At 42.1% G+C, this 12893-nt stretch overlaps 1 protein-coding gene across 2 annotated transcripts in view; it reads right to left on the bottom strand.

Annotated features, from left to right (window-relative positions):
• MBOAT1 (membrane bound O-acyltransferase domain containing 1) overlaps positions 1–12893 on the bottom strand; it is a 113560-nt gene that overhangs the window by 53180 nt on the left and 47487 nt on the right. For both annotated transcript variants that reach the window (XM_041772310.1, XM_041772311.1), the window contains 2 exons: positions 3341–3486; positions 2023–2100 (listed from right to left, as the gene is read on the bottom strand). In XM_041772310.1, the coding sequence (XP_041628244.1) occupies positions 2023–2100; positions 3341–3486 (224 nt within the window). The remainder of the gene's footprint in view (positions 1–2022; positions 2101–3340; positions 3487–12893) is intronic.

Genomic DNA, 12893 nt, shown 5'->3' with positions numbered 1-12893 from the left:
CAAAGACAGATAGGATATGTTCAGAAATGGGTTAACTCCCCATAGCAGCAAAGACTGACCTTCTCCAGCCATATGACAGAACTCTTATAACTCAGCAAGGGTAAGGAAACAATTCACAAAGAATCATGAAATCCTGATCCTGAAGAAAACTAAAGTTCAAGCCCTTCATTTTATGGGAAATCTAATGTGCAGAGAAGCTGTGTGAACTTTCTGAACTCATGCTGCTAGAAAGAGCCAGATTTCCAGTCTAATGCTCTTTCCTTGCATCAATAGGAAGCAACTTCTCTTCGTCATGAATGATGAACCACTCCCTACTTTTGCTGTCTTGGCAACTACACAAGCAAAGAAAGAAGGGAAGAACTCGTTCTGGCGTCCTTTCTGGTCTTATGACACGGCCCTCTGCTACCACAATATTATTATGGTGAAACACTCATAGCCTGTCAGTAAACGACTTGCTTGGCCAAGGCTGGAGTGTTCCATTCCTGGCCAGAGACCAACACTGGGCCCAGCCTGGAACAAGTGTGAGTGTAGCCTCCTGACCCTCCAAAAAATGGTCCACACCCCATCAGCATCCCACAAGTGTGGCCAGAGCTGACAAATCACAATTTGCAAGGCAGTTAAAAATGTGCTATAGAGATGCAACAACATTTTTATCAACTGTTGAATTGCTCTGAAACTCAAGTTTGGGAAAAGCCAGACATTTTCACCCTCCACTAAAAACAGCATTTTGTCATAATATGAAGCATTCCCAAAACCTAGGCTTAGAAATGTGGATTTCCTATTTCCCTTCTGAAGGAGTGACGCTATCCCCTTCAAGGAAGGCATTCAGAAGAGAGGTGATTACCATCCAGTTTTTCAGAGCTCATCTGGACACAAAGTTGGGTGAAAACACAATTCAAAATCATGCAAATATATATTTTCCTTGAAAACCAGAAATTTATTTTGAGTACTTTACACAATTATACACTAAAAAGTTAAATTCCAACAATTTTCAAAAGGAAAAGCATCATGCTAACAGCCTTATTAATCAGAGAGCCTTCTGAAGCCGAAGTCAGAGAAGCCATCAGAAAAGAAGTCATAACAGGGCAAATGTCTTTTCAAAGATATTCAGTCATTCATTCCATAAATATTGAGTCTTTACTTGTGCCAGGTATTGTTCTAGGCTCTGAGGATACAACTGTGAACTTTGTTTCCATAGAGCTTTACATTCCAGCATTACTGAAAGGCAGTATTAATACTGAGGTTTTTTACAGACCATGGGAAACAGAGACAAAGCTAAATAGATGATACCCAGGTGTCTGAATCAATAATCCAAGCATGTTGCCTTCAAGGCAGAATTAAGTTGCTTTTGTACTTTTGAATGAAAGTAAGAATTAAGTTGCTTTTGTACTTTTGAATGAAAGTATCATGGTAAGAATACTTCTTCTGCTCTTAACATTTTATTGTACATATTTTAAGTACAGAAAGTTTCGACATAGGTACACCGCTGGAAAACCACAGCCAAATTCAAGGTGACATATCCATCACCCCCACGCTTCTTCCTGCCTCCCTGATTACTTCCACGTCTCTCTGTACCGTCCCACCCAGGTAAGCTCTGATCTGCTCTCTATCACTACAGGTAAGTTTGCATTTTCAAGAACAGAATTTGTGGCTTCCTTCTTCCTGCATATTTATTTCAAGGATTCATCCATGTGATTGTGTGTTATCAGTCATTCATTCCTTTCTATTGCTGAGTAGTATCCCACTGTGGTGGCCATTTGGACTGTTTCCAGTTCGTGGCTACCACAGGGCTGCTTCTACTTTGACAACTGAGACTTCCCACCACTTTTGCAAAGCTTCCTCTGAATACTTCCAGTGTTTAAGGGCCTCCCTCTCTCTTTCTGATATCCCAGAGATATGGGATATCCCACTTAGGATATGCCACTGTGGCAGGCAAATAGGGAAGGTGCCCCCTTTATCCTGGAAACACATTTCAGAGTCATGAAAAAGCTCATCTTGCCTGGTTCATTCCCAGAATCTTACCTGTGAATACTGGATACGCTTGCAGTGACCATGATCCCGTAGCACATTAACACCAGCACAAAAAGATGTACAGAGTACCTTTAAAACATTATGGAGAGAAGGGAAAACACTGAATACACTCGGAATTAGCATACCTACTGGATACCCATGCTCCTGCTGCCCCACCCCCCCACCCCCCACCCCCGCCAGCAAAAAGCACGTGATCCATTACCTCGTGTTTATGTAAGAGAAAATAAATCAAGTATTTTTGCTCTGTGTAATTAAGGTACTACATCTTGAAATGACAGGAGGAAGTCATGGCATGGTCTGCCAACTGCAGTGCTAGTGATGTCAAGAGCGCATAAATGGAATGCTGATGCTTTTGCACACATACAGCTGAGAATGCAGAAGAGTTCTTTTCTCAAAACTTATTGTTGTTGTTGTTTTGATTTTAAAACATCAGGACCCTAAAATCTTTAAAAAGGTTGGGGGGGGGCGGCAGCCTGGGTGGCTCAGCAGTTTAGCGCCGCCTTCAGCCCAGGGTCTGATCCTGGAGACCCGGGATCGAGTCCCACATCGGGCTTCTTGCATGGAGCCTGCTTCTCCCCCTGCCTGTGTCTCTGCTTCTCTGTGTGTGTGTGTGTCTCTCATGAATAAATAAATAAAATCTTAAAAAAAAAATCAGGACTCAAACTGACCTTTCCCAGATATCAAGATTTTCACCAGACAGCTGATTCAAAATATGTATCATCTTTTCTCAAATTTTTATTGAAGAGTAGTATTCTAGTATTCTGAATAAATTCACAAATTTAGGTTGTATGTTGTATGTCTAGAAATGTTGGTTCCTAAAATTTTTTCCCTGAGAAGTGTCACTCCCACGGTAACCAGTCCATTTATATAGTAGAGAAGTGTCATCTATGGGCTCTCTCTGTTGAGCTATGACTCGCATTTCCTCAAACCAGCACTAAAACTATTATTCTACTTCAGGCATAGGACTAACACCGATTAGCTCCAGCAGTAACGCAAGAAAAACACCATCAATATCTACAACAGATAGGAAAGGTCCCTCACCCGGAAAATGAAACCTTGATTCATTTACATGACCCAGGGTGAAATCAATAGAAGCATAACTTACAGAAAAATTCACTGAACTGACTTCTAACGGGTAGTTTATTGGTTCTAGGTTCTTACCGCTAATGGACATTCCTGGAACATCTCCATTAGTTTATAATAGCAGTAAATATATTTCTTTCCTTGGTGCCTGGGAAATGCCAAGGGTATTGCCACAAAGAGTATTACCCAAAGGATAAAGATTAGTATTCCTGAGGCTCATACTCACCAGCCAAAACAAAAGATGACAAAATAGATGCCAAAAATGGTGACAAGTGCGTGCCGGACATCAGGACTGGTTTTACCAGGACTTAAGTAGATGCGGAACCAGAAAGCAGCAAACAAAGCAAAGAGCTGGCATGCCACAAAATTCACCTGTACAGGGGAAAAAAGAGAGAAAGAGAGAGACTCAAAACCTTTACCCTTTTACCTGTGTAAGTTCTCTTTACTCTTTTCAGATTTCCAGAGCAAAGGGCCTCTAAGACTTGGCCTTGGATTTTTTTCTCAGCAGCGTGTTCATTTGGAAAAAAGGTTCAGGGGCTAAAAATTAACCATGCCTTCATCTGGTGTAAGAAGTGAGGAACCTGAGTTATGTTTCCAATCCTTTAAAACTAGCCAAGGTTGCTTTTCCACCCATACAAAGAGGGCTTTTTAATGTAAAAGGACCTCAGTGATGGTGAGGTCAGTTTACTGGGTCTCTTTTGCCCCACCCCATGCTCACCCACAGCATGATCTTAAAATAAAGCACGTGTTCCCTTAGAGACACAAATGAATCAAATCCATGACGCTGTCTCCATTTAATACCTAAGAAACTAAATCCGTCTCTCCAAAGTAATCATCAGCTGTTTTGACTCTAGTTTTTCTCATTTTTTTAAGATTGTATCTGTTTATTTGAGAGAGAGAGTATGGGCATAACTTGAGGGGAGGGGCAGAGGGAGAAGGAGAAGCAGACTCCCTGATGAGCAGGGAGTCTGACACGGGGCTTGATCCCCAGACCCCGGGATCATGACCTGAGCCTAGGGCAGACTTAACCTACTGAGCCCACCCAGGTCCCCCTAATTTTTCTCATTTTAAATTAACACCAAATTAACAAGAGCATTGGTCAAGTCCAAGGGGTAGCATTAAAAATCCATATAAAAAACAAGAGAGCCTCGGGGTGCCTGGGGGCTGAATCAGTTAACCACCGTCTGCCTTCAGCTTAGGTCATGATCCCAAGGGCCCTAGGATGGAGCCCCATGTCGGGCTCCCTACTCAGCGGGGAGCCTGCTTCTCCCTCTCCCTCTGCCCCTCCACCCTTGTTTATGCTCTCCCTCCTTCTCAAATAAAGTCTCAAAAAAAAGAAGAAAAAAATTAGCCTCCCTTTAAACTTTCTGCCAATTATGCAAAACAGGCAACAAATTCCCTAGAAAAATCCTATTGATCTCTCTGTCAAAAATATTAGACCTAAAGGAATATATAAAATAATTCCCTGATACCCATTGGAAAGATCAGCTGATCTTTCAAGTGATGTAACCATCAGTGACAACCGGAAAAGTGGATCAACCTTCTCAAGAGTATTCAGAATGAAAACTTCACTTTTAGAAGACACTTAACATAGAAGGGAGCAAGGATATAGATATCTATATAGAGCTTCAAATTTAGTCTCCACAGTCCCTTACACTACAGAAAACTGTGGCTGTTGGTGAAACTCATTAGGGCTGTTGCCGCGGTGGGGCTGGAGGGGGCAACATCGGTGCCCCCTGAGTTCATTTTGTTTTCCCAGTAAAAATCAAGGCTACTATGGACTCCTGATAATCCACAGAAATGCTTTTGAAGAATATTTTGTTTCAAAAAAAAAACAAACAAAAAAAAAAGAATATTTTGTTTCATTTTTTGATTTATTTTATTATTACCATTTTATTAGACTCCATGCCCAACTCGGAGCCCGAACTCACAACTCTGAGATCAAGACCCGAGCCAAAATCAAGAGTCAGCTGCTTAACCAACTGAGTCATCCAGGCAGCCCTTCTGTGTCGTTTTTAAAAATTGTGCTGAATTCCCGCCCCCCCTCTATTAGAAGATCATTCTTCACTGATGTTTCCAAAAACTATACCCGCTCTTGCCTGCCATCACTTTCTTGTTTTTTCAAAGATTTTATTTATTTTTTCATGAAAGACACAGAAAGAGAGGGGTCTAGAGACATAGGCAGGGGGAGAAGCAGACTCCCTGCAGGGAGCCCGATGTGAGACTCGATCCCAGGACCCAGGGATCACACCCTGAGCCAAAGACAGAAGCTAAACCACTGAGCCACCCAGGTGCCTCTGCCACCACTTTCTATCCTGAAAGCCAGAGAGGAGGTGAATTGTGATCCGAGCCTACATGTTACGGTCATACCTTTTTTTTTTTTTTTTAACTTAAATGCAATTGCCAACATACAGTACACCATTAATTTCAGATTTAGAGTTCAATAATTCATTCATCAGTTGTGTATAAAACCCAGTGTTCATCACATCACGTGCCCAGCTTAATGCCCATCACCCAATTATCCCATCTCCCCACGAAGTCCTACCTTTTTATGTAGCCTAAATAGACCAACAACAACCCTCTCTCTCACACACACACCCAATGGAGAGAAAAATAACCATCTTAGCAAGGTTCAAAATATAAAGGAATTGGCAACCATAAAGTTGAAGTTAGGATCATCTGTAGGTGATCAATCAAATATTCTTTCATTCTCTCAGCCACAGAGGAACATAGTCATTTAGGAGAGCATCCAAGGGGAAATCTGTTCCATAACTTTGGGTTGGCCAGTAATTACTGAGTGCCCCTGCACATGAGGAATGATTCAAAGGGTAGAGTAGTGCTTTCTCAAGTGTAGTCCCCAGACCAGCAGCATCAGCATCACGTGGATATCTGTCAGAAATGCAAATTCTTATGTCCCACCTGAGACCTACTAAATTAGACGTTCTCAAGGTGGGCTGCTTTAATGGCCCCCCAAGGGATGGTGATGCACAGTCACTTTGAGACGCAGTGAGATAGAGGAAAAAGGAGCCACCGCCCTTGCCTTCAGGAGCTTATACTCTGAGAAAGGATCACCTACAAGTGATCATAAAGTAACAATAACATTGGGTGAACTTACTACATTATCATTCTCTTATATTATGTGCCCTTTAGATCCAAAGTAAGTAACAAGAAGTTTCATGGCTAAGGAAGGAGGAGACTCAAGCTAATAATCAGGAGAAAAAAATGTTTAAATAGGTAAAAACTGGAAGGCAAAGGGGGTGGTGGTGGTTAAGGACATTAAAAATACTGCTGCTGGGGTCCTGTCCCCAGGCCTTTTGACATAACTGGCCTGGCATCAGGACTTTCCGAGGCATCCAGATGGTTCTGGTAAGCAGGCAAGATAGAGAACACCTGCTTTAGCAGACTAAAGATAGAGACCCCCCCCCCCACAGAGGTACCCAGAAGGAACTAGGCTTTCCCAGAAAGAAGAAAGGCACAAGTAGAGGATGGGAGGATGGGATCATAAAGGCTGCGGGGCAGGGATGAGATGGAACAGATTTAAGCTTGGTGGCTGTCACTCAGCTGGCCCAGACTTCCTCAGCCCCCCGCCAGTCATCAGCTGGATTGTCTTAAAGAAAGTGGGTCCCTGCTGCCCTCCAAGGAAGAATAAGGCTCACCGTGCAAAAATTCCATCTCATCTTGTCATTCCAGCGATCAATAAAGAAATGAAGAAGTGAAGACTGCTTGGGTCACTGACGCTATCTGCCATCTTTCAGCCACCATAATCTCACCTGAACCTGACTGAATGCCCTAGTTCTCTCAGGTATCAGCTGGGCAGCCTTAGGTAATTCCTTGAATAATTCTACAAACATTCACAGGTTGACTCTATATGCCAGGTACTGGGGACAGCGGGCAAGAAACTGTCACTACCACCAAGTCAAGAAGACTGACACGCTCTGGGTTTCAGTTTTTTTGGAGGGGGTTGCCAAACGTGATTTGGTACACCTGGTCTCTAATGTCTTTTCTGGCTCTAATGGCCCCTGATGCTAATCTAACCTGAATCCTTTAACTGTTAGTAGTTAATGTTTAAATGCAAGACTTCGCTAGGGACTGCAAGCTTCCTCCTCCACACAGACACAACCCACTCGCTCATCCTCTTCCCGGGAGTGAGTCATGGACGGCTATCTGAATGTTCCCTGGCAAACTGTTCCAAAGCAAAAGTGGAAACACAGCAGCACTGCTTAGTTCTACAGGAGGCTTCTAACAGAACTGCTTTTCCACTATCAGATGTATATCTTAAAAAGCACAAGTTGAACCAGTTAGACACCACTTCGCACCCATTAGAATGGCTATTATTTAAAAAAAGAAATACATGTTGGCAAGGATGAGGACATTAGAACACTTCTGCATTGCAAGTAGGAATGTAGGATGGTGCAGCCACTGTGGAAAACAACATGGCGGTTCTCCAAAAAAATTAAACCTACCATTATACATTATATATATGATCTGGCAAATCCACTTCTGGGTATTTACTCAAAAGAACTGAAAGTGGGGTCTTGAAGATATATTTCTCCACCCATGTTTGTAACAGCTCTATTCACAATAGCCAAAAGGTGGAATCAACCCAAGCATCTATCAACGGATGAATGGATAAACAAAATGTGGTATAACAGGAGATCCCTGGGTGGCTCAGCGGTTTAGCGCCTGCCTTTGGTGCAGAGTGTGATCCTGGAGTCCCAGGATCAAGCCCCACATCGGGCTCCCTGCATGGAGCCTGCTTCTCCCTCTGACTGTGTCTCTGCCTCTCTCTCTTTCTCTGTCTCTCATGAATAAATAAATAAAATCTTTTTTTTAATGTGGTCTAATACACAATGGAATATTATTCAGCCTTGAGATGGGAGAAATTCTGACGTATGCCACAACATGGATAAACTTTGAGGGCATTACGCTAAGTGAATAATGCAGTCACAAATGGAAAACTATTGTATGACTCCACTTAAATGAAGTACCTAGAATACAGCAGTTAAATTCATTGAGACTGAGAGTAGAAAGGTGATTCACAGTAGACAGACTGAGGGGTGGGGGAATGGGGTTATTATTTAACAGATACAGAGTTTCAGTTTTGCAAGATAAAAAGAATTCTGGAGATGGGTGGTGGTGATGCATAACAATGGGAATGTGCTTAATGCCACTGAACTGCACTGTATGCTTACAAATAGTTAAAATGGAAGATTTCATATTTTGTCTATTTTACCACAAAAAATTTTTTTAAACTATAGGCTGAAGCATGATACCAATTTCTTTGCATTTGCTACTTCATATCAACTCTAGTAGCTGGAATGAACTATGACCATCTCTGCAGCCGATGGGGGCAGGCACTAATAGGAACAGAATGAGATTATTACTTCTTTCCTCTATATATATAGGACCAATAAAATTGGAGGCATTGTTTTTCAAAAACACAACTCAAAATATGTTTTGATTTAATGTATAGGATCTGCTTCCAAATAATCTTGAAGGGATGGGGAGAGTAGAGGAAGTACAAATCAGTGGTTCTCAGGGGAAGACTTGCTCCCTAGGCAACATTTTTGGTTGTCATAACCAGAAGAAATGCTACTGGTATTTAGTGGGTAGAGGATAATATCTGAAGAGGCACAGGACAGCCTCCCACAACATAGAATATTTTGACCCAACAGGTCAGGAGAGCCAGTGTTAACAAATCATGGTATAGATGAAACAAGATTGGCCATGAGCTGAAAAGTGAGTGCTGAGCATAAGAACGCTCATCCTACTAACTTCTCCACTTCTGTGTGTGTTTGAACCTTCCCATAACAAACAGGTTTTAAAAATTACACCACTCTGGAAAGCAAATCACTGGCCTGAATGATAGATACTAAACTCTGGTGACTACCAGAAGTTGAAACTACCCAAATTGGAGAAACACCTAAGTTAGTGAGGTAATAGATATACGTAAGTACAGAAACAAATCAAAGTGATAAAGGGATCCTGTCTTCTTAAATAGTAAAACAATATTAACAAAAGCCTTTTTTTTTTTTTTTTAACAAAAGCCTTTTATGAAATGATCAAACTTCCAGAAGAAGCGTGTCAAATTACCATTACAAAAGAAATAGATCTACCTTCAATAATAACCACATGAAGGGCTCATGACCCCGCATCCCACAACCAAGATCCAGGTGTTGCAAGAGTTGACCTAGAGCCGAATATCTGGCTTCAAAACCAGGATCCACCAATTACTGACTGAAGAGCTACAAGAGCTTGCTGCGCTTCGACTCTTAGTTCATTTGATGGGGCTAATAGTGGTGGTACCACTTCACAGGCTTGTTGGAACTAAATACATAAAATTACTTCAAACAGTGCCTGGTGCTGACAAGCACCTGCTATTAATATTATTCTAATTAACATTAATAAATATCACTACACTCACTATGATAACGAATTATGTGTAGAATAACTCAATACACAGTAACTATTATTGAGCTATTACGAACTGGCTCCCCAGTGCCTGGTGCTGACAGGCACCTGCTATTAATATTATTCTACACCCACTATGATAACATAACGAATTATGTGTAGAGTAACTCAACACACAGTAACTACTGTTGAGCTATTACGATCTGGCTTCCCCAGCCTCCTCCCTGCTGCCCTTGTACTGGTTCCCTTTCCCACCACATGTTCAGGCAGAGGCCAGAATTTTCCATGTGTCCTTTCTTCCACAGGGAGAGGCAATGCAGCCTATGACAAAGAGTCAATCTCTGGGTTTTCCAGCTCCCAAGTTGGGTTTCATAAACCTAAAGCAGAGAGAAATCTGAAAGTCTAAGCAGTCTCTACAAATATAGGAAAGAAGTCTGGAGGAATGATCCAAGTATTTCCATAGGACACTGGTTGCCTGGCTTCTCAGAACGCAGCCCCAGGCGATGCCAGCAGTGCTTCCAAGAGGCTCAGAAGGTGATGAAGTACACAAACCAGAGGCATCACTCAGGCCCCTCTCCCAGGCTCCGGGAGCAGCTGAGAGACCGGCAGAGGGCTGACAGGCCTGAGAAGGTCTTGGGGTTGCACTGATGTGGATGCTAAGTGTGAACCTGCCCCCAGGAGCCACAGGAGACACTGCACGGTACAGAGGACAAAGCAGCAAAGAGAGGCCAACCCCCAAAACCAAATTGAGAGGCTCCATTCCAGCAGAGGCCAGCGAGGCCCCAGTGGCACAAGGACCTGAGGCCCTCACCATGGCTCCAAAGGTATGTGGACCCTTCAGGCTTACCTTATTCCTAGAGGCAGGGGCAGACAAAACTTTAGGGAGCTGCTTATAACTGGCAATTTCGCTTGAAAGCTAAATAAAGTGCAGCAGGGAGGAATTTCAAAGTCACATATTTTTGCATAGCTAGCCATGGCTGTAAATTTTCAACCAATCATCATCGCCGCTATTAGAAATGTGCACAAAATTTTACACAAAAATTTTTACCGCCGTATTATTTCCAGTCCCAAGAAGAAGGGACCTAAAAGTTCAACAACTAGTAAAGACGCTGGTTAACATATGAAACAGCTCAAGGATGCACCTTGAGGTATAATCCTTCTTGAAAGCACTGTGCTGGTATTTGCTATAAGCTGCACATTCAACCAATTCCTGGAAATCCATCTGTTGGATAACAGAAGGTGAAATGTTGAGAAAATGTGAAGGTATTACTTATAAAACAAAATAAAGTAAGATCTACCTTTTAAACACAGGACACGGAGGATAGTAATTAGTGTGTAGACCATGCAGTGTAACAGTATTAAAACTGGGCATGCAAAGTGCCTATAATCAGATGAAAAGCATTTGTTATAACTAATTAAAAAACACAGAGTATAAAATTGTATATGTGCTTACAACTATGTCAAAAAAAAAAAACTAATAGTGGCATTAGGAAAAAAGGCAAACGTACCACGCAAAGTGGAAGTTGGCTATTTTGTCAGGTGACGGGAAACAAAGCAAATTTTCTGTAAATTTATTTTTTTTACAATTTATAGTTGTAAACTCCATGTGGATTTTCACACACACACACACACACACACACACCATCAAGGCAATCAAAGAAACTTAAAAATCTGCATTTAGGGGTGCCTGGGTGGCTCAGTGGTTGAGTGTCTGCCTTTGGCTCAGATCAGGATCCTGGGGTCCTGGAATCGAGTCCTGCATCGGGATCCCCACAGGAAGCCTGCTTCTCCCTCTGCCTATGTCTCTGCCTCTCTCTGTGTGTCTCTCATGAGTAAATAAATAAAATCTTTAAAAAAAAAATCTGCATTAAAATCCCTAAGCCTCAAGGTTGGATTTATTAGCACCAACTGCAGATAAAGTTCAGGGAAGCATTAGGCATAAGTAAAAAAAAAAACAACCTGTAACAAGTTTGCTCTTAAAGAAAAACACGTTCTATACGTGGCAAAATGTCAAGGGTAACAGCGTGGACGGCCAGAAAGAATAAAATCTGTACCATGATGCTCTTGAATAAACTTCACATTTAAAAGGAACATGTGCAACATCTCTACTTTTGTGCTGACACACCCCCTCCGGAGCAGAAAAGAAAGCTGCGCTTTCATTTGTGATATTCAACAATATGCTCTGCACAATTAAAGTATTGTGTGGGTCCTTATGCACAAGGAAACAGGAGAGCACAGCTGTTTTGGTCAGTCTCTTCCACACACGCAAGCCTGACATACCTCAGATTCAACAGGAGCTCAGTTTCCACGGCTCTTACAAGATTTCAAAGTCATTGCAAGAAAATAAAACACAAGCCCAAGGGTTTGACTCCCTATTTCACCAAAACACAAGCAAACTGTGCTGCAATTTTCTAATGTATGTCTTAAATCTTAAATCTTTCAGCAGTTATGTGCTGCTACAAAGGCATTATTTGGGGATTTCTGTTCCATGGCCTTCATATCCTTCCAACAAGAAACGAACTTTGCCAGGAGCAAAAAGCATTGCCTTCTTCCTAATGAAGAGATGCAAGCAGTCTATTTTTAACAAACAGCAAATATTACAGTGCAAAATTATTTCCTCTACGATGGTGGCTCACCAATGAGGCGCAGGCGACCATCCAGGCCTGGAATGTTTCTCTCAAGCAACACTGCCTTATATGCTCCCAGACAAAACCAATCTAATTAAACAATTCCTTATTTAAAGGCCAGCCATTCCTCCTCCACAAACAGTACTCTCTTGCATTGCCTCCTACAAATAAATGTGGCTGGGGAAGATGACAAGAAATCCTATTCCCTTCTGCAGCACAGAACAAAAAGTGTTTGTACCATACTCTCCTGCTACTTTGCACTTTCAAAGAGATCCTTGTGACGCTTTTGTTCCAACGCCTTGGAACCTCAGCAAGAAGTCCTTTTAAATGTGTAATGAGCTGATTTTTTCGAAGCTTGTCGATAAGCAAATATCATTTAAAGTTGATCATCCACGTGTGTGGTTTAAAACGAAATGGGCTTTTAGTGACCCACCATAACCATACGTGCCATTCATCCAGTGCTCCCCACGTGTCGGGTGCAGTGCTAAACCCCATGTAAACGATCTGATTTAAGCTTTGTAACAACTTTTTGAAGTAGCTTCCTCCCTATTTCACATGTGAAGAGGATGAAAACCAAAACGGTTATGTACGGTGGCTGGATTCACAAAGGGTTAGGATTTCAACATCTGGATTTGGTGGGGACCACAATTCAACCCCATCATACCGCTCAGTAAAAATCCTTTACTCAAACTGCTGGAATGAAACACACTTCATTTCCCTTGCACCCACATGTGGAAAGTG

Source organism: Vulpes lagopus, chromosome 10, assembly GCF_018345385.1.
Source record: "Vulpes lagopus strain Blue_001 chromosome 10, ASM1834538v1, whole genome shotgun sequence".
NCBI lineage: Eukaryota > Metazoa > Chordata > Mammalia > Carnivora > Canidae > Vulpes > Vulpes lagopus.
This window is presented reverse-complemented; position numbering and strand designations above follow the sequence as displayed.